The following is a 20,492-nucleotide window of genomic DNA, read 5'->3' on the forward strand; positions in this document are numbered from 1 at the left end:
TTGCTAATCATTCACACATCCCAGACTGTGATAATAATAAACAAAATAAAAAAATTATAATAAAAAACAATTCCCTTTGCATTTAGTATATGGAAAAGTTTTTTTTAGTTGCATAAAAACAACAGTGGCATTATGTAAACAAACTGGCATTTAAAGGGTTAAAATAAGAAAATGAATTTGATAGTTATGATCAGGACTGAGGTTGGTTAAAATTAACTAATTGAAAGTGGAAAATAATATTAATATATAATATTTTTATGGTAGTTTTTTTGACGTGGACATTTTTGTCCTCGAAGGACCTCTGAATAAATTTTTTTATTGACGCACGAAGGTTAATGTAATTTTGTAATGAAACTGGAATGCGTAAATATTACATTAGTGTGTAAATAATAAAATATATATCCTTACAAATAAATCTGGGGTGGTAAAATGGTACAGTAGTGATATCAGATGTTAAAGGGATAGTTCACCAAAAAATAAAAACGCTTGTCATCATTTACTCTCCTTGGAAAATATCCAAAGAAATAATGCCATGATAATACCGTAGGACTATTTGTCCTATACAGTTCCACTATATAGTTGTGCTGGTATTCCATAATTCTATAATGGTGCAATGATGATGACAGAACTGTAACTTCAAATAAAAAGACAGGTGATGACTAAATGAAAAAAAAAAAGTATATTTTAATAAAGGAGCTGCAAAAGTATGAATAATATTTAGTAATGTCAACATTAAAGTGAAACTGTTGTTTTTGGAAGGATTGTTCCAATGCAAACTCAAGAGCACTCTTCCAGATTACACATTTTACAATTGAGATTTCAAAAATACAAGCCTTTCTGACTAGTATCTTACAGAAACCTGCGTCAATTAACCTTCACAACACAAGTGACACATACAACTATTATAACAAATCCATGGGCCGCCGGTAAGCCCTCTCTTGCATCAGTGGCATAAAACATGACGTGAGCAGTGAGGTGTGTGAAACAGTGGATGATAATGTATGAGTCAGGTGAACTGAAGTAACTGTCTTTTGTAAGTCCACATGAAAGGTTTGCAGTGCTATTAATCACAAACCAGGAAAAAAAAGTGATGTTTGTTGGGTGCAAGCCAGAGATTAAACCAAACTGGCATCCTTTCCACTGCACATGCTGGCAGTATTCACACGGTGATGTGAATATGAAAGCTGGCTTAGAACAATGCACGCTCATTTTAATGTACATAAAGGTGCTTGAGTCCACAAAGAAACGCTTACACCTTATCAGTTAAAGAGGGTTAAATGGGTTAAAGTGTACGTTGACAGGCAGATCTTGCGAGTTTTGGCTTTTTTCTTTGTAACATGCTTTAAAGAGTTTACTGAATCTCTCTTATTTTTAACCTTGTTAAACATAATCTACACTATCAGTCAAAAGTGTGCTGTCTTTAACAAAGGGGCTCAAGCATAGGGCTGGGCTAGACCTCTAATATCCATCCCCCAAGAACCATCTAGCCAGAAATAGAAAGACAGTTGAAAAAATAATAGATAGTGTAGGCGTTATGAAAGTTGGGGAGGTGGAAGGCCGAAAGAAACCAGCGTGAGGAAAGCAGCTACTTATATAGCCGATGGAGTGGTGGTGGCGTAGTGGTCTAAGCACAGAACTGTTAATCAGAAGGTTGCTGGTTCGATCCCCACAGCCACCACCATTGTGTCCTTGAGCAAGGCACTTAACTCCAGGTTGCTCCGGGGGGATTTTTAAGATCTTGCAAAACATGTATTCTGTAAGGCATGTCCACTATTTGACTGGTAGTGTAGTTGACAGGCTTTTGAAGTAACAGAAAGTAAAAGTACCATGTTTAATGGAATCCAGTGTTGAAGTGGATCACAAGTGTTTTTAAAGTAGTGCAAATATAAGAAACAATTCATTTGACATTTTCAGGCACATTTACATGTTATGCATAGAAAATAATTCAAATCTTGGGCCATTTTTCTTTGTTTCGCGCTTGTGGAAAACTCCGGATCCAAAGTAGATAGAAATGTTTAGGAGGGCTCATCAGTTCATAAAGTTTGAGCCCATCTTCTGATATGGATGGATCAAACCATTATCTCTTTAAACAGGATACACAAACTGATAGACGAGTCTTTGAGAGACATCTGGCTTGCGTATGATGCCCTTTTTATAGTACTGCCGAATGGAGCGGCTGAGTTTGTCATAGTTCATAGCTGGCCGGTTCTTCCTCAAACCCCAGAGACGTGCAACGTGAGCCGAATCTTCAATTTTGAAAATCCCTGCAAAGACACACACACACACACACACACACACACACACACACACACACACACCCTTCAGTTATAGCATAACACAGATAACTAACAGGGTGTGAGACTTCCCAACCCCCCACATATTCAATGCTCCACAGATACAGTGTTTACATTCTTCACAAAGTCAACCTACAAATGTCTTACTCTGCATATTCAGCTGGGATTTCACCTGTAAGTGTCCAACAACTGTGTTCTCACCTTTCTCTTTGTTTAGCCAGCGGATACAGCGTCCATAACTGTGAGGTTTCAGGAGGAGTTCTCTAAGAAACTGCCACAGGTGGATCGGCTGACCAGAACATGATGAATCTGCCTCTGACCAAATTTCCTCTGGTTCTGATGGACAACACATGTAAAGACATGTCATTAAAACAATCATCAATTCAAATATAGCTGCAGGCTGCAACTATTGGGGATAAGCACTTAAACAGCAGAGTCAGCAGCTAAGCAAGTATAGCCAATAACCCAATGAGACCAAATTAATCATATCTAATCAAGCAGTTTGAGGGTTATTTGTAGATATAGCCATTTTTACAGATTTTTAGCAGTAGGTGGCGCTGTCCTGAAAATGTACATGGAATTTCAGGACATAATCATGAGATGAAATACCAAGTTTCATTTTAACAGGCCGTGAGTGTCCCCAGATGATGCATGCCAACATTTATGTGAAATTTAGTTTCAAGGTTGTTTCACGGTTCAAATGTTATTAGCATAAACATAAGTGCAACTTTGAACTGTTGGTGGCGCTAGAGGGTTTGATTTAGAGACTTCAAATTTGCTTTAGTTGATTTTCAGATTCTCCCCTATCAGTGTGCCAAATTTCACCACTTTCCTCCAAAGGGTTCTATGGGCTGCCATAGACTCCTAGCCAGAAAAAGAAAAATACTGTGATTATAAAATCATTACAGTGATTTTAAAGAGATAAACCAATGAGAAAAGACAGTAAGACGAATAAGTAAGTACATGTATTTATAGTATTTATAATGGCCGCAACAAACAATTCTTCCGACATGTAATATAATGCATTAGTGTAACTGTAGGACGGTTGCCAAGCAACGTATTAACTTAGCACTGATTTGCGGTCACAAGTGTGTGCATATTCACCTTTTTACCCATTGCGGTAGTGTTCCAGGATTTATAGCGGAAGCCTGTTTTCTTTTTCCGGTCTCCAGTGTTTTCACTCATATCGGAGTATATATTTTTATAAGGTATACTATATTAAATTTGTAACTTTACAGAGTTGCGATGACGTCTTTTGAAACTGGCTAACCTGAGTGGGGTGAAGCGAAGGCCCATGGTTAGTTATGTTAATGGTAATACCATGGTATATGAATATGGTAATCATTCAGTAGCCTACCGTGGTACATATATCAAAGTACCATTATTACCATTTGATACCATCACTGTATCATGTTTACATTTACATTTATGCATTTGGCAGACGCTTTTATCCAAAGCGACTTACAGTGCACTCATTACAGGGACAATCCCCCCGGAACAACCTGGAGTTAAGTGCCTTGCTCAAGGACACAATGGTGGTGGCCGTGGGGATCAAACCAGCAACCTTCTGATTAACAGTTATATGCTTTAGCCCACTACGCCAACGCCAACACCACCCCCGTGTTGGCACCACAGTATTTAAGGGTTGAGTTATACATTTCTTGAAACTGATGAAAAGTGCATGACTTCTCTTTGGTATATATATATATCTTTGGTAAAACCATGGCACTTTTCTGTAAGGGGAGTTTTTAATGTTGTGTAATTGTATATTTTTCAGGCTGACATCTGCCTGCGACATACCTCTTATCCTGGTCTCTCCAACCGAACACCTTTCCTTCATCCAGGCAGCTAAACACGCAAGGGAATGCCAAATATAGTATGAAACATATCATAATGGTATTGTTTGAGTGTGTGGCATGAATATGTGCATGATTGTTGGGGTTACACTCATGTATTTCACCTGATTTCCATATATCCAGATGTGCATGTAAGGTTTCACTGCACTGTGGCGACCGCTGTCGGAAGTCTTCCTCACTCATGGAACATAAATCTTTCCCATCCAGGTCTCGGAAGGCCTTGCCAACCTGTGGAAGCCTGTAAAGATGCTCCGTCCATAGTAACCACTTCTGTACATTCCCACAATTCCACTCCACTGGGTCTGCAAGATGACATAAGATGTTTCATTCATCTTGACCAACCATCTGTCTGGAGCAGCTTTGACAAACCACACTGTATTTCAATGCCGCTCGGATTCCGTTTGGTTTGGATAGACTCCAAATGTTTTGAAATGCCTTAAAGAGAGTTAGTGAGGTAGAGCACTATTCAAAAGTGCAAACAGAGGGGATGGGTGTTTACGCAAGGTGGCGTAACTTTTTAAAGGGACAAAATTTGGCACGACGCCACAAATTGGAGGAGCGTGCTGTTAAATAAATGAAATTCAATAAATCAATAGTAACACAATGTGACAGAAAATACATTGACATAACAATTGATGAGAAGAGGACTAAAGAAATTCATACGGCAAAAAAACACTTTTATGATGAATTTCAGGTTTCAAAATAATTCAAAATAAAAGCTTGCATGTAAACCCTGTAATCAGTATTTTTGTTGTGTTTTCTAGTAAAATACCCAAATATTCTTACAAAAAAAGATACATTTATTTTTTACTTTAACTTGAAGCAAAATTGCAAATGATATTAAGACATTGTTTCTTGTGAATATAGCTTGAATTAAGATTATCAAGTGTCTTAAACTTAAATCTAGCAAAACTTTTGTGATGTAATGGGTTAGGAAAAATACACTTAAATCAAGATTTATTGTGAATGTATGGATGTTTAGAAAATATACTTTTTTGAAGACACAGAAGCATTAAACCCCAATATTTACAATGTGCACATGTCAGATTGTGAGGAAAAACTAGAAAGAATTATATTCTCAATAGATATTTCCATTTATTTGTAATGGCTTTAAAGGTTTTAGTTATTTTCATGACTTTTCTTGGCTTGGAAATCACAATTTTGAAATTCCCTGATATTTCCAGGTTTTCCATGACCACGGGGACCCTGTTATCAGTATTTGTATATAGTTTTCTAGTAAAAAATACCCAAACCTAGAAATACCCAATAACAAGATAAATTAACTTTAAGCAAAATTGCATGAGATATGTATTAAGAGAAAACTCTTTTTTTCTCTTAAATAAAAATGTACACATTTAAATTTTTATAACAAAATTCCATCAATTTGAATAGTGTAATTTTTAGCAAATATTTTTTTTTTGTTAAAGATGAATAAATTCTATTTGATGGAACTTTGGTAAGAAAATGTAACTGTGCAACTGTTAAAATATATATTTTTTGTGTATCTTGAATTTTTATTACCGTATTGGCAAATCGTTTTTTCTTGCCTTAAACATAAATCTCATATCATTTAGTTAGATAATGGGTTAAGATAAATAAACACAAGTCGTATTATCGTAGTAAAAGTCTTGTTTTAAGGATGTTCAGATATTTTACTAGACAACCAAAATACTGATTAAGAGTAGCATAAAAACAGTAAATCTATTTTTAAAGACGTACACATATTAAAACCCGATATGTACAACGTGCAAGACATATCGGAGTGTTTGTTTTGTAGGGAGCATCATCGTTCAGGGGAGGGGCTCGGAAGTCCGTAAGGAAAGTTAGTGCAACAAAGCTCAGACAGCATTAGTGAAACTCCAGAGGATTAGGCAGATCCTGGTATATACACTTTCAACTGCCTTCAGGGATATTTGAGTCAAAGGCCTTTTCAACAGTTTCATTATGAATGTTTGCACGGGCTCGATCATAACTCAGAGCTGTCTGTCGCTCATATTTAACCTGAGCGATGAAGGATGAGATGTTCATTTGAATAAATGTCATGAAATCATCAGTATGTTATGTTTGCAGCTTTTGACAGGATGTGTCACTTGAAGCTGTATTGGATACATCACCTGAAGTATTTTCCACTATGCAGTACGTTTCAGAGCTTTTGCAGCTGAATCAAATTGACACAAATGAAATGCATGAATCACTTGACTTCTCTTTTGTTTTATGCATAAAATCTGAATCTGAAATGAATCCCAGCTCCCATTTGTTTGTGCCGGTATAATTGTGTGAAGTTGAGACGTGTACTCATTTTCTCTTGCCTAAATGCCTTATTTGACAGGATTTTGCATAAGCATTGAACCTTTATCATTTCTCATTTATGCATTAAAAGCACAACCTCTTTATGTGGATATGCATATAATCATAATCTGAATTCAAATCTGATTCTAATGTGAATTAGCTGTATAACTGATATACTGAATGGTATAAATGTGGGACTGTCTCTAAATAAATGTTAAACACTTTAAAGACATGAACCTTATCTGTATAACTGTATAAAGTTATATCTAATATCATAACTTCGCTGTCATGACAACTAAATCCTGTAATCCCGGTATTGGAATTAACTTGGAATTACTCACATGAGGTTAGTAAGCAATTTTGTCAAACTAAATTCATGCTAACATGTTTAACGTTTACATCTTGTGGCTATACTTGTAGCTAAACTATGCATATTCTAACATTTATAGCTTTATTAAAAGAGCTTCACTGTGTAAATGAAGAGCGAGTTTTTGTTAATCAACATTATGCCACAAATGCTGTTGATTCAGCTTAACGTTTATTGAACCCTGAATTTCCTTTATGGGAAAATGGTTCAGAAGAGAATGATTGAAAACATATGTCTCACCTGGTGTGATGTTTAGAAGTTTACAAGCTGTTTCAATGTCCTTCAGAACTTCTCCCACCACCAGACTTTGCACCTGCTCCAAAGATCTCTCCTCCACCTGTTGCTCCAGGGTAGGCGACAGCGGCGAGGTTCCCAGCCCGGGGCTGTCAATGACAGGACACTGCTCTGGTTCCTGACATGGTTCCAGTCGGGGCCCGGTGGCCTCCACGAATGTGGAAGAATCCGACACCCTCACCAGCCAGGTGGCGTCCTCAGTGAAGGGCATGTCGAAGCAGGACAGATAGAGTCCAGGATGTCCACGGTCCAAGCCATCTAGACGGGGTTTGTGGTCGACCACCTCCGTGGTCTGCACTACGCCATCTTCTCGCTTAAGAACAGCCAGCAAGGTATCTGTAAAACCTGGACGTGGCGTCTGAAGAATGGGGTTTTCTGTCTGGATCCGAACTGGACTGGCCATTGTCTCCTGTAGAGGGTCAAGAGAAGAGGTTATACATGGTAGAGATGCAAGAAACAAATTGTGAGATCTTTGCCTTGGGTTTTGTGATTAAATAAGCATAACAGAGCTGCCGTACACAAGAGTGTTCCTGTTGGTTCTTCAACATAGTTATGGTGTTCCATTGCAAACTCAAGACAACCAACCCAAACTATCCCAAGAAATGACTGAGCCTAGGTGAAGCTGTTTCTGTTTTAAGGATCCCAGGACAACCGGGAATGGCCATTTGGCCTCAAAGTAAGTCACAGTGCAGCATGGGGCCAGCAAAATGGATTTGAGTCACTTACTCATGGGTCACTTGTACAGAATGGCAAGTGTCATTGGAGTAAAGCAGCAGTTTTGAGGCCCACTTTTCAAGGTGCCGTCCCCAGTCTCCTGTCTCCTGTGCCAGCATGAGTTTTTAATCAATTCGAGGGAAGAGTGAGAGGAGGAAAAGATGCTTCAAATGTAGGTTGACAGGAGGAGGTGGGGTTGGAACTGATAACCATCTCCAATTGCCAGAAGAAATATATACAAAGTTAAAAGTGGGAAGATTGCTTGAAAGAAAGCGGCAGCTAAGATTACATGTTCACTTGAAAACAATTACGCTTTCAGTGTAAAAATACATTTGCCTTCATGAGCCGTCTGTTTAAAATGCCATTGAAAATGCAAGAGTTTTCTCAAAGAGCCTTGAGGAGCCGACTCTTCAAACTGTCAACTATGAAAGCAAACATGCTTAAAGTGAAATAAAATAATGGATTGCATGGTAAAACAAGAAACAGAACAAAGACGACAACCTGAAAACTAGTTTAACAAGCAGTCAAGACATAATGGGTGGTCACATCAGTATTAGAAACATGAGCATAGACATGCAACATCAATACAAACTACATTTGTACGATTTCTGAAGAAAATGTTAGTGGTGCTTGCATGTACAAAAGTCACTACCATAATGCTAAGGTGGTTGCCAGGGTGTTGCTATGCGGTTTCTAAGGTGTTCTAAGTGGTTTCTAAATAGTTGATATGCGGTTGCAAGGGTGTTCCAAGTAATTGGTTTCTAGCATGTTGCTTTGTGGTTGGTAGGGTGCTCTTTGTGGTTGCTTATTGGCCCAAGTCATAAACTTAGATGTTGGACAGAATGACAGTCCCAGTCGCCATTTACCATTTCTATTGATTGTATGGAAAAAAGGTGCAATGAAATTGAACAGTAAGACTAAATATTCTGCCTAACATCTTTTATGTTCCATGCACAGAAGAAAGTCGTATGGGTTTGGAACAGCATGAGGGCAGATGTTCTTTGTAATAATGACAGAATTTTCATTTTTATATTCTGAACAAAAAATATCATTGTTCTTTAAGAAATGACTGTGTAATATTAAAATCAGTCTACTGCAGTATCTTGAGGTATCATGGGGCCGACTGAAAAACAGCTCTGAGAAATGCAAAAGGGCTGTAAAATATTACATGTGACAGAAACAAGGACCATCATAAATCATGAAGATGTTGTCTGGGCCTCGACGTAACGTGAAGAATATCACAGGCAACCCATGAAGTGTTGTCAGGAAAGAATAGTGTGCTTTTTGTGCCGACACAGATCACATATGCACATGTCATTTTGACATATTAAACTTTCAAATATGAAATTGTTGCATTTGTAAAAGTGCAAACCGTAGATATTTTCATGGATGAATAAAAAATGTGTGGTCTGAATCAAGTCAAAAATAGAGATGATGTTGATAAAAATATGTGGCGTGTACACCGATCTATCAAGTTAGTGTCATATACATTTATATGTGGCTCAGTTGGCATTTTAAACAGACGGCTCATGAAGGCAAAATGTACTCAGAGTGGGTTGTCCACTAATTGCAGGATTGGTGGTTTGAATCCCGGCCCCAATGACTCCACATGCCGAAGTGTCCTTGGGCAAGACACTGAACCCCAAGTTGCTCCCAATGTCAGGCTAGCACCTTGCATGGCTGCTCTGCCACCATTGGTGTATGAATGTGTGTGTGAATGGGTGAATGAGTCACAGTGTAAAGTGCTTTGAATACCATTAATGTTAAAAAGTTACTATCTAAGTGCAGACCATTTACCATTTCAGAAATCAATATTTGGTGGAATAACTCTGATTTTCAATCACAGCTTTCATGCGTCTTGGCATGCTCTCTACCAGTCTTTCACATTGCTGTTGGGTGACTTTATGCCACTCATGATGCAAAAATTCAAGCAGCTCGGCTTTGTTTGATGGCTTGTGGCCATCCATCTTCCTCTTGATCACATTCCAGAGGTTTTCAATGGGGTTCAGATCTGGAGATTGGGCTGGCCATGACAGGGTCTTGATCTGGTGGTCCTCCATCCACACCTTGATTGTCCTGCTGGAAAACCAATCCTCAGAGTTGGGGAACATTGTCAGAGCAGAAGGAAGCAAGTTTTCTTCCAGGATAACCTTGTATGTGTCTTGATTCATGGGTCCTTAATAAAGACAAATCTGCCCGATTCCAGCCTTTCTGAAGCACCCCCAGATCATTATTTGAGGTCTGAAAAAACTGCATCTTTTTTGTTATTTTGACCAGTTGTCATTTTCTGCAAATAAATGCTCAAAATGAAAATATTGCTTTTGGGAATTTAGGAGAAATGTTGTAAGTATTTACAAAAATTTAAAGTTTTACTCAAACACATACCTATAAATATTAAATCCAGATAAACTAATCATTTTGCAGTGGTCTCTTATTTTTTTCAAGAGCTTATATATAGCTTATACACACACACACACACACACACACACACACACACACACACACGCACGGCACACACACACACACACGGTATATACTGCATACTGCATGTGTGTGCCAGTCCCAGACAATTGTCAGCCAAAGTACTTTAATTGCTTATTATTCTAAAGGTTTTTAGACCATTACTATATGGTTTCTAAGGTGTTCTGGGGGGTTGCTAGGTGGTTGCTAATTGGTCCAACAAAAGAGTACACCCTCAAGTCTCTCTGATATTCTTTTCCATACATATGGCTCGAGTCCCTACTTTAATGCAAGTTCATATCAAAGTTTGAGGAATCTTTCATGCATGCAGCACTAACAGGGAACGTTATGTGCCAAAGTTTAATACTTTGAGTAGAGCTTTGTTGAAATCACTAACTCCAAGTTTGAGCAGTATTAATAGTGATGATCGCCCTAGCAAACACCACTAATATGAGTTTCCTGATCCTGTTTCCCCCTTTTCTCATTGCCATTTCCTGTTAATCTTCAACTGTGGCTATTAAGAAAATTGGCAAAAAGGCCCAAAAAGTGACCTTGCAGTCTTTTGGGTAATGTAAGTTTTATTAGATGCTATAAATTCTCCATAAATAGAGTCTGTGAGGGCATTGGTTGAGCAGTCTCCTCTGCTCATGTCATCATAAGTAAATATGTGCCCATAATCATCTGATTTGAAGAACGCAGCACAGATGGAGAATAAGAAAGATTTGGTAATTTGTCATCAATTTAGAGCATATGTCTACAGCCCATTCCTCGTCTACCACATGTTCTCAGACAACATCTGTTTGTTTGGACACACCGTCGCCGTCATTCATAAAATTGTGTGATTGTTCCACACCCAGTGATAGTGGAGGAAATGAGGTATTATTACACAATAATTCTACTTTATAAAGGGTAGATTACCATCAGAAACAGTTTTAAATATCCAAACCATCACACACAACATCCAAATACGCTTGAAGGATCAGATCTGTATTCTAGGACATTTGATACTTGTTTTAGTAATTCTGTTTCAACTCAACCAGAGGTCCCCAGCTCAAAATTTTATTTTAGTTTAGTTTTTATTTCGTTTTTAGTTTTTTTACTGGTGAAAGACATTAAATACCATGGATCTATATTTAATAATGCATTATTTTGTTGAGGGGGTTCAAACTGACAATTTTGGAGCCAAAGGGGTGTCAAAATATAATCTTCGAAAGGTGACAGTGTGATTATTTTATTTTTACACAGAGATAGGAAGGTCTATTACAAAAATCAGTTGACTTTAGCTGCCTTTGTTGCATTGCATGCCAATGATTGAAGTCCAAAAAATTTAAAAATAAACGTGTTTTGTTTCATTTTATGATTTCCCAAGGTTGGAGTGTCTATAACACCAGCAATATTAAAGATATCTTAATATCCTTTTAGAATATGGTTCAGAATAAACTTTTCTTTTTGTATCTGCACTTTTAAGGCCCTATATTGTTAAATCCCAGAGATATTAAGGTCTTAATGTGGCTCCATAAGTAAATTGTTAAAATCCAAAACCTGAATAAAGCTAGGCCTCACTTGGTTGTGATTTTGACGTTATTGCTTTTATGTGAACAAGTAAAGTTACATTTAAAGTTTCAACATTATTTGCACTTTAAACCTTTGTTTTGATGAACAAGACAAATTAGCTCCATACCATGTAAACTCGCCCATTGAAAATGGGTCAGATTTAACAATTTGCGAATGGGGCCACACCGAGAGACTCATATCTCTGGGAATCAACCATATTGGGCTTTTAAAACGAAGATACATAAAGGATAGTTAATTCAGAACCACAATCTAAAAGCATATTAAGAGATCTGAAACACTTCTGGAGATGAAAGCACTTCAACTATGGAAAAACAACACAAAAAATTAGTTTTTTCCCATTTTTGGACTCTCACCATTGGAAGAATTATCCAACAAAGTGTGCTGAAGTCAACTGATTTCAGTAAAGGACCTACAAATCTCTGTATACAAATAAAATAATGATGCTGCCACTGTACGATTAGAGAAGTTTAATGTTTTAGGATTTCAAGTAGTCAAAAGTGTCCAAACTGAAGAGTTACCCATGATTCAATGACTACACTGCAGTGCTGCTGCATCAGTCATATTGGATGCAGCAGTGGAATGGATGGGAGGGTCAAAGTTCAAGCCATTTGTCTCTACTTCTTTCACATTTCTGTATGCGAACACAAACAGAGGGACCGGTCAGTGTCTTTGAAGCCACCCTGGGATAAACCCGAAAGGAAATGAAGCTATCCTTCTTTAAAGAATACCTGTTTTCATTCCCAAACTCACCCCACCCCCATTCTCTAAGGAAAAGATGGAGCGTGCTTTTCAATCCATCTGCGCCCAGCTTAGTTTCAGTCTGTAACCTAGTGTCCGCTCTTGCTCGCAACAGCTTGCGATAAGCCCATTAGACAGGCGCGTTTAGTCTATATTGACTCCGACCAGCAGAGAGAAAGCAGTGTCGAGGAGATGCAAACACGCTCCCCAGGCGCGGGATTATGCCCGTGACTGATCCTTAAATGAGTTTGGTTAAAGACTCTAAAATTCATTTCAGGAGGGTTAAGAGATGCTCCATTTGCCAGGTCAGCAGCATTCATTGCTAAAGAATGAGTGTTTATCAGCCTCTCACGGCAAAAGCCACAACGTAGGATATTCCCAGCAGTCAGATTGCCTTATTCGTGTTTTATTCATGTTGCTTTATTTATGCACGGTGCACTTTAAAAAGAATTGAGTCGCAGTCACCAAAATAACAAATCCAAAATGGCTGCACAGTCTGATGTCATAGAAGAGCCTTAAAGTTTTTTTAGAAAATGATTTTTGTACTGGTGCTTGAAGGAACCCAGAAACTACTACACTGATCTAAAGAACCAATAATGTAACATCACAAAGATCAAGCTCGCGAACAACACGTCCTAGTCATATTACATAACATATTACTATTACATATAATTTAACATATTATTAATGTTAATTACACAGGGAATGTATATCAATAAATGAACATTCAACAAATTAATAAAAACAATTAATGTGTTCATTGCTGTCACATTCCCCTGTTGTCTGCCCTGTGTTCTGTGTCTCACCAGTCTATTGTTTAGAACTACATTTCCCACAATCCACCTGCCGTCATCACTGCCATTTTGTGTCATTGTTCACACCTGTTTATCATTTGTAATCATCCTGTCCTTGTGTATTTATACCCTGGTTTTTTGTTCTGTCTTTGTCAATCGTTGAATGTTGTTAGCCCGTGTGTGTGTGTCCCCTGCCTGTGTTTTCGGTGTTGTGTTTATTTCCCCATTGTGGGTTTTCCTTTGTGTTTTTTGTGTTCAAATAAAGTAAAGTTGAACTGCATTTGGAACCGCATCTCCTCGTCTGCCTTCGCTGCCTCATTCATAACAATTGCGGTAGTATTTGTTGTAGTATATATGTTGTAGTATATATGCTATTTTAATAATAATAATACAAATATTGTACAGCAATTGCTTTACAAAAATATACAGTAAATGTTCATTTAAAAAAACACAATGCAATAAATCTATTTGCCATCAAAATAGGCTTCATGCTAAATATTTTGCCAATTCTTTATCTTTTATTTCTTTTTATTTTCCTCTTTAATTTTGGGCTGAAATGTGGCCTAGACATGTTTTTTTGAGATTCACATTTATGAGATTTGTTATCGGCAAAAAGTATATATATAGTATACACAGTTCTGTGTGTGTGAATATACAGTATATATATATATATATATATATATATATATATGTACATTTATTTATATATATATGACTAACAAAATCTCAACCAACTAAAGAGTAGGGGGCGACCAAAAATCTAAATATATCAATATGTCATACATCAAGTCTTATTCATACAGTATATATATAAACACACACACACACACACACACACACACACACACACGCACACACACACACGCGCGCACACACGCGCACACACACGCGCACACACACACACACACACACACGCACACACACACACGCACACACACGCGCACACACACACACACACACACACACACACACACACACACACACACACGCACACACACACACACACACACACACACACACACACACAGTATATACTGCATAAGTGCTTGCTAGTCCCAGACAATTGTCAGCCAAAGTACTTTAATTGCTTATTATTCTAAAGGTTTTTAGACCATTACTATACGGTTGCTAAGGTGTTCTGGGGGGGTTGCTAGGTGGTTGCTAACTGGTCCAAAAAAAAGAGTACACCCTCAAGTCTCTCTGATATTCTTTTCCATACATATGGCTCGAGTCCCTACTTTAATGCAAGTTCATATCAAAGTTTGAGGAATCTTTCATGCATGCAGCACTAACAGGGAAAGTTATGTGCCAAAGTTTAATGCTTTGAGTAGAGCTTTGTTGAAATCACTAACTCCACGTTTGAGCAGTATTAATAGTGATGATCGCCCTAGCAAACACCACTAATATGAGTTTCCTGATCCTGTTTCCCCCTTTTCTCATTGCCATTTCCTGTTAATCTTCAACTGTGGCTATTAAGAAAATTGGCAAAAAGGCCCAAAAAGTGACCTTGCAGTCTTTTGGGTAATGTAAGTTTTATTAGATGCTATAAATTCTCCATAAATAGAGTCTGTGAGGGCATTGGTTGAGCAGTCTCCTCTGCTCATGTCATCATAAGTAAATATGTTCCCATAATCATCTGATTTAAAGAACGCAGCACAGATGGAGAATAAGAAAGATTTGGTCATTTATATATATATATATATATAGACAAATATACTCAAAAACCCTATACATTAAAAATGGTTCTTGATCATATTTGGTCATTAAACTTACACATATAATGGACTACATGACTAACTTTTTGACAAGAGACATGGGTTACAATACATTTAGTGGTTATAGATAACCATCAAACAACTTCTCTTTAAAACAATTTTCTGATATGTAAAGACAACCCTTCCATATTTCCATATCTATAATCCATGTCTTAGTCAGGTGTGACATGTTCAGCAAATAAATACAAAAATCCCCTCAAAATAGGATCACTGTAGTATTGTTTCATTATATGATGGAATTTGTTCCGGCATAGCAACCAGCACAGCTGAGTGCAATGGAAAAAGATTACTAATTAATAACAAGTCTCTGCACTGAATGAGAGAGATTCAGTATGAATGTGCACAAGTGATGGTACAATATCAGTAAATATCTCTCTTACTGGAAGAAATGCTCCGTTGACTCCATGGTTTCAACAACTTCTGCTCAATACTCGGCTTATTTACATTGTAAGGACATGAACACTTTGGCAATCATTAAAAGCAATTAGTGCAGTGGCTCCCCTAACATATCATATCACATCGAGTTTCAGTGAGGTGTCACACAACGATTGGCTGAACCAACAATCGTCAACAATGGCTCTAAAAACAATATTCAAGGTCAAAACAGCTTTTGAAATTAAAATGCCAATTTGTTGCATTGCTCAGAAACACACTCCTACATTTCAATGTTTACTAAAGCATCAGTGTTGATGCTGTAACAACTTTAAAACTTTTGCAGTAATGTCTTAACAAACACAACTCACCCAGCTGTTTGAAGAAAAAAAACACAAAACAAAAACAAAAATATGCAAATTGTCATATTAAGTCATTCAACCGATGACATTAACGTTTTGATCAAAATCTCTGATGCATTCTGTGAGCTTTAGGCCCAAGTGTGGTCGAACGGGGATTTTTTATTATTATTCAAGATCGCATTTGTTCTTTATTGTGAATGTTTTCTGTCTACTTCCTTAACGTCTGAAGCAGGTGTGATGCACTTGTGCCAGGTTTTCTCAGGCTTGTGTTTTATAAAGTTGACCTTATCTTCTTGTCAAGCTTGTCATGTCACCATCAGGGGACAAAAGATTGAGATTCAATCTTTGAAGTGACACTTCACCCAAATATTAAAATTATATTGTCATTCTCATATCATTAAAAAACTGTTTGGTTTTCCTTCTAACATTTCACAGAAGTCAATATATCTTGAAGAACTTTTGAGCCACTTTTTTCCATATAAAGTAAGTGGATGATATTTTAGACTCCAAAAAGTAAAAAAAAAAAAAAAAGCACTGTAGGCCTACAAGCACTTTTAAGGCCCTGGCACACTCACAGCAAAGTACTTCTTTGTTATTTGCTCAGAGCCAAAAGGAAGTTCGAAACAGCTGAGCAACGACATACTGCTTGCAAACATTCATACTATGAGGATGTATATTAATTGATGTAAAGCATTAACAATTGTGCCATTAAAATGTATTATCAATGATTACGTGTCTCATTCTATGAGTATAATTGACACAAGATCAGTGAAAGAAGCTGTTTTTAACCACTGAAAAGATAATGTGTAATTTGTAATGTTTACCTTTTACATTCATGGTGCTAATGCGCTAACACGCTATACGCAGCCATAATTTGTGCCTATTACAATCTGTTATTGTCATTTATGATGACACCGATACCACTGCAAAGATGGGTGTATAAAACAGTGTTAAGTGTCAGAATATACTGTACACAAACAATGTTGATTGGCATGTCTCACTTTGGGCAGAACAGGCTTTCGGCTACAGGTGGCACATGAGTGAATGAGCACTTACGAGTATTTGAGTAGATTCGATTACTTTTGTGTAGACTAATTAAAGAAAGAAATCACATGACATGTTCTTGGAAAAGGTCTCTATGCGAACGATCGTACAGATGTAGGTACATTTGTACCAACTCGCAATAACTCTGCATGCCAGTGTGTTCATGTAGATCTTATCTGACTAAACAGAAGTTATCGGCTTCAAAGTAGGGGGAGCTCCAGGTCACAACTACCGATGACAACGTGGACCAATGGCAGTAAGAGGGAGTTAAGTCGGGAAGAAGTTTCCCTTAAAGTTTGCCCTGGCGAGCTGTCACGATCCAACAACACGAACTCAAAAGACACCTTTTTGGTCAGATTTAGTTCTAAACAACGTCACACCCATTTTGTTCTTCGATTTGGTTGGAAGTGTGCATGGGGGCTTATAAGTATCCCGTGTACTTATACCATAGCTTCGAGTGAGAGACGAAAATTGTACCCTCTGAAACAGCTTTCAAATCTCATTCAAGTCCAACTCAGGTCTCATTACAAGATGTAATAGTAGTACGAGATGGCAAAACCGTAAGAAATCAAATTTTCCCAAAGTTTAACACCTAAATAGTCTGCACTTACATAGTGCCTTTTTAAGCCTTAACGGTATTCAAAGCACTTTACACTGTGACTCATTCACACCCACATTCATACATTCATAAGGTGCTAGCCTGCCATTGGGAGCAACTTGGGGTTCAGTGTCTTGCCCAAGGACACTTTGGCATGTGGAGTCGTGTGGGCTGAGAATCAAACCACCAACCCTGCAATTAGTGGCCGACCCGCTCTACCAACTGAGCCACAGCTGCCCCGAAGGCAAAAGAGCAAGTTTTTCTTAGTAATCGAACCCACACCATAAACCTAATAAATGGTTGGATAGGAGGCTAGCTAAAATTTGGTGTCTATATTTTATTGATTTGAAATTCTATTTGTTTATTGGATGATCTCTATGGGAATAAAAGTTGTACGTTTTCGTATAAAGCCCATTTTGTCGCAATTACATATATAAAAAAATGCTGTGTGACGATGCATCGCACAAATTTTGACGTCAATAAATCCAATTATGAATATGCAGAAGTGCAAATGAGATTTGAGCGCTAAGAATGTTCAGCGAATAATGTCATAAATGTTGGTGGGTTCCTCACGCATTCAGACGATTTTAAATATAGCACACATGTTGTATGGATTACTTTCTTCTTCTTGAAGCATGACAGCAAAAATCATTGTCCACTTTCACTGAATGGGAAAAGAGAAGAGATTTCTCCTTTTGTGTTCCAAGGAAGAAAGTCATAGAGGTTTGGGACGAGCAAAAAGCTAAATAAATACTTTTTTATTATTTCATTTTTTGGGTGAACAATTTGCTGTGAGCTATCTCAACTTAAAGCTATTATAAGTTGAGTCCGTTTTGCTCAGTCACAATACTGTGCTCAGCCCTAGTGGCAGTCAAATGAAACTTTACATTTGCCTTGGGGAACTAAGCTCTTTTCTTCTTTTGAAGCATCTGGACGTGAGCCATATACAAGTCACTTGCTCTTTTGCCTTCGGGGGAAAAAACAGACATTTGCAGTTTGCCTGTGTTGTTCTGGAAACAGGCCAGATTAGAACCATGGAGCTTTGCACCTTATAATTTTTGGTGACAAATACCCCTTTATCTTTTTATATGAAGACTCGTTGCCTGTGAATGGCAGGTGAACTGTGTCAGTTTTGAACAAGTGCATTCAGAATTTCAGTTTATATCAGGCATATAAAGCTGAAGCATTACATTCTTCATTCTTCTGCACACAGAACTAAAATACTCACCTTTTAGATAAATTTCTTTGTTTGTGCTGTTCGAAATGACACAAATAGTGGTCTACATTCAGAAATACACTACTCGTCAAAAATCTGGATGCACCGACCCTTTATGATTACTATTTCCCACATTTAACAAAGCAATAAAGTCATCAAAATGATCAGCTAATGCAAATGGAAGTATCTGAATTAATAAATGACCGAATTATGTCTTTTAGTTGAGCAAAATTTCCATTTGTTATCTAGAAATGCCTCTTGAGATGCTTTTTATACACTACTGTAGGAGATCCCATGTATGCTGGACACTTGGTGACTCCTTTTCCTTCACTATCCACTCCAGTTCATCCATTTCAAAAACTTTTAAGGTTAAAATTTCAGTTTTGTAAAAAATTCATAAGTAGACACCCTACAAAGCTAATCTCAAGTTTAAGCCTTTGGATCAAAAGCTTCTTTATATTGTAAGAAACATGCATTCAATCAAGTGTGTCTTTCTTTAATAGAATTTAACATAAAATACATTTATGGTTTAATCTTAGATGCTATACCCTTGACAGTAGGTCGATATCAATATACAAGATGAATGCAGACTTACCTGTCCAGGTAAAGACAGTGTTGCAGGTACAAGAGGGAAGGGATCTCCTGTCTCCTGTCGTTTCAGATGTGCAGGTCTGCAGATGCAGGGACTAATTATAGGCCTCTTGTTTCTCCTTCAGGCTCAACACGCTATCGAATGCGACAGTTCTATCATAAATGCAACAAACTGCAGTTGTGTTGCGCCACATTACTAACCTCAATGACTAATACTGCCAATGACAACCTTCATTGGCCTCTGTGTGTGTGTGTGTGTGTATACCTGATATGGGTGTGCACAAGACTTGAAGTTAGTGAAGGAATGCCTGCTTCACTGACTCCAGGTCTCACTTTTATACACAGGCATTATTAAGCTGTGTAAACATTGTCTCAGTGCCCCATTCCCAGCCTAAAGGCGTTTGACATGCCAGTCTGTTGTTGTGGACCACTAACCCCCCATGCAGAAGAGGAAAAAGAAAAATATTCAGATGAATTGCCTGTTGAAATGTCTGAGATTGTGTTTTTTAATCTCAAATGAAAACTATTGAAAGAAATGTGCATGATCAATAGTTTGATGACGGCCTTTCTAAACTACTCTTTGGTGTTCAGAGATGTAGATGGGGTTGTTTTATGACATTATAAATACCCAAATAGAGCATGTTATACATGCACACCAATACGCTGATAACTGCCAAAAATCTGCTTATAACTATCAAAAAAAAAAAACAACGCAAGAAAAACATGTTTACGTGAGATTTGAAATCAAGGGATTATTCTCTGCATTATATTTCAAAACACTTGCGCACATTGGATAAACCGGTAACTCTGGTAAAGGTGTTTACATGCAGCTTGAAAGAAAAAAAATATATATATTAAGAAGCAAGTTGGTTTTATATAGTCATTAAACCTAATTAGTATGCAAATGTTCAGTACTGATGTCTTGCTGTGTTCAAAGGCCTGTAACAAATCATTATGTAGGACCTAAAATTCATTTCTATATATTTTATGCGCATTTGAGTGTGTGAGAGTTGTGCTTGCGTCAATGAGCTTATAATTTGTCTACAAGCACTCAGCATGGTGCAGTGTTTGCACAGTGAAACAGACACGCCAATGCAAACCATATACGCATTTAACACAGACTTAATTAAAAATAGAAACTAAAAAGGGTGAG

General features: G+C 37.5%; 1 protein-coding gene across 1 annotated transcript; it reads right to left on the bottom strand.

Moving 5' to 3' along the window:
• Positions 1-704: 704 nt before the first annotated feature.
• LOC127654436 (SAM pointed domain-containing Ets transcription factor-like) lies at positions 705-19,626 on the bottom strand. Its single transcript, XM_052141635.1, has 6 exons — positions 19,344-19,626; positions 7,047-7,509; positions 4,255-4,452; positions 4,095-4,142; positions 2,496-2,630; positions 705-2,264 (listed from the first exon to the last, which is right to left on the bottom strand). The coding sequence occupies exons 2-6, from the start codon at positions 7,501-7,503 to the stop codon at positions 2,086-2,088; spliced, it is 1,017 nt and encodes a 338-aa protein (XP_051997595.1). The 5' UTR covers positions 7,504-7,509; positions 19,344-19,626; the 3' UTR covers positions 705-2,085.
• Positions 19,627-20,492: the final 866 nt, after the last annotated feature.

This window comes from Xyrauchen texanus, chromosome 13 (genome assembly GCF_025860055.1).
Source record: "Xyrauchen texanus isolate HMW12.3.18 chromosome 13, RBS_HiC_50CHRs, whole genome shotgun sequence".
Classification (NCBI taxonomy): domain Eukaryota; kingdom Metazoa; phylum Chordata; class Actinopteri; order Cypriniformes; family Catostomidae; genus Xyrauchen; species Xyrauchen texanus.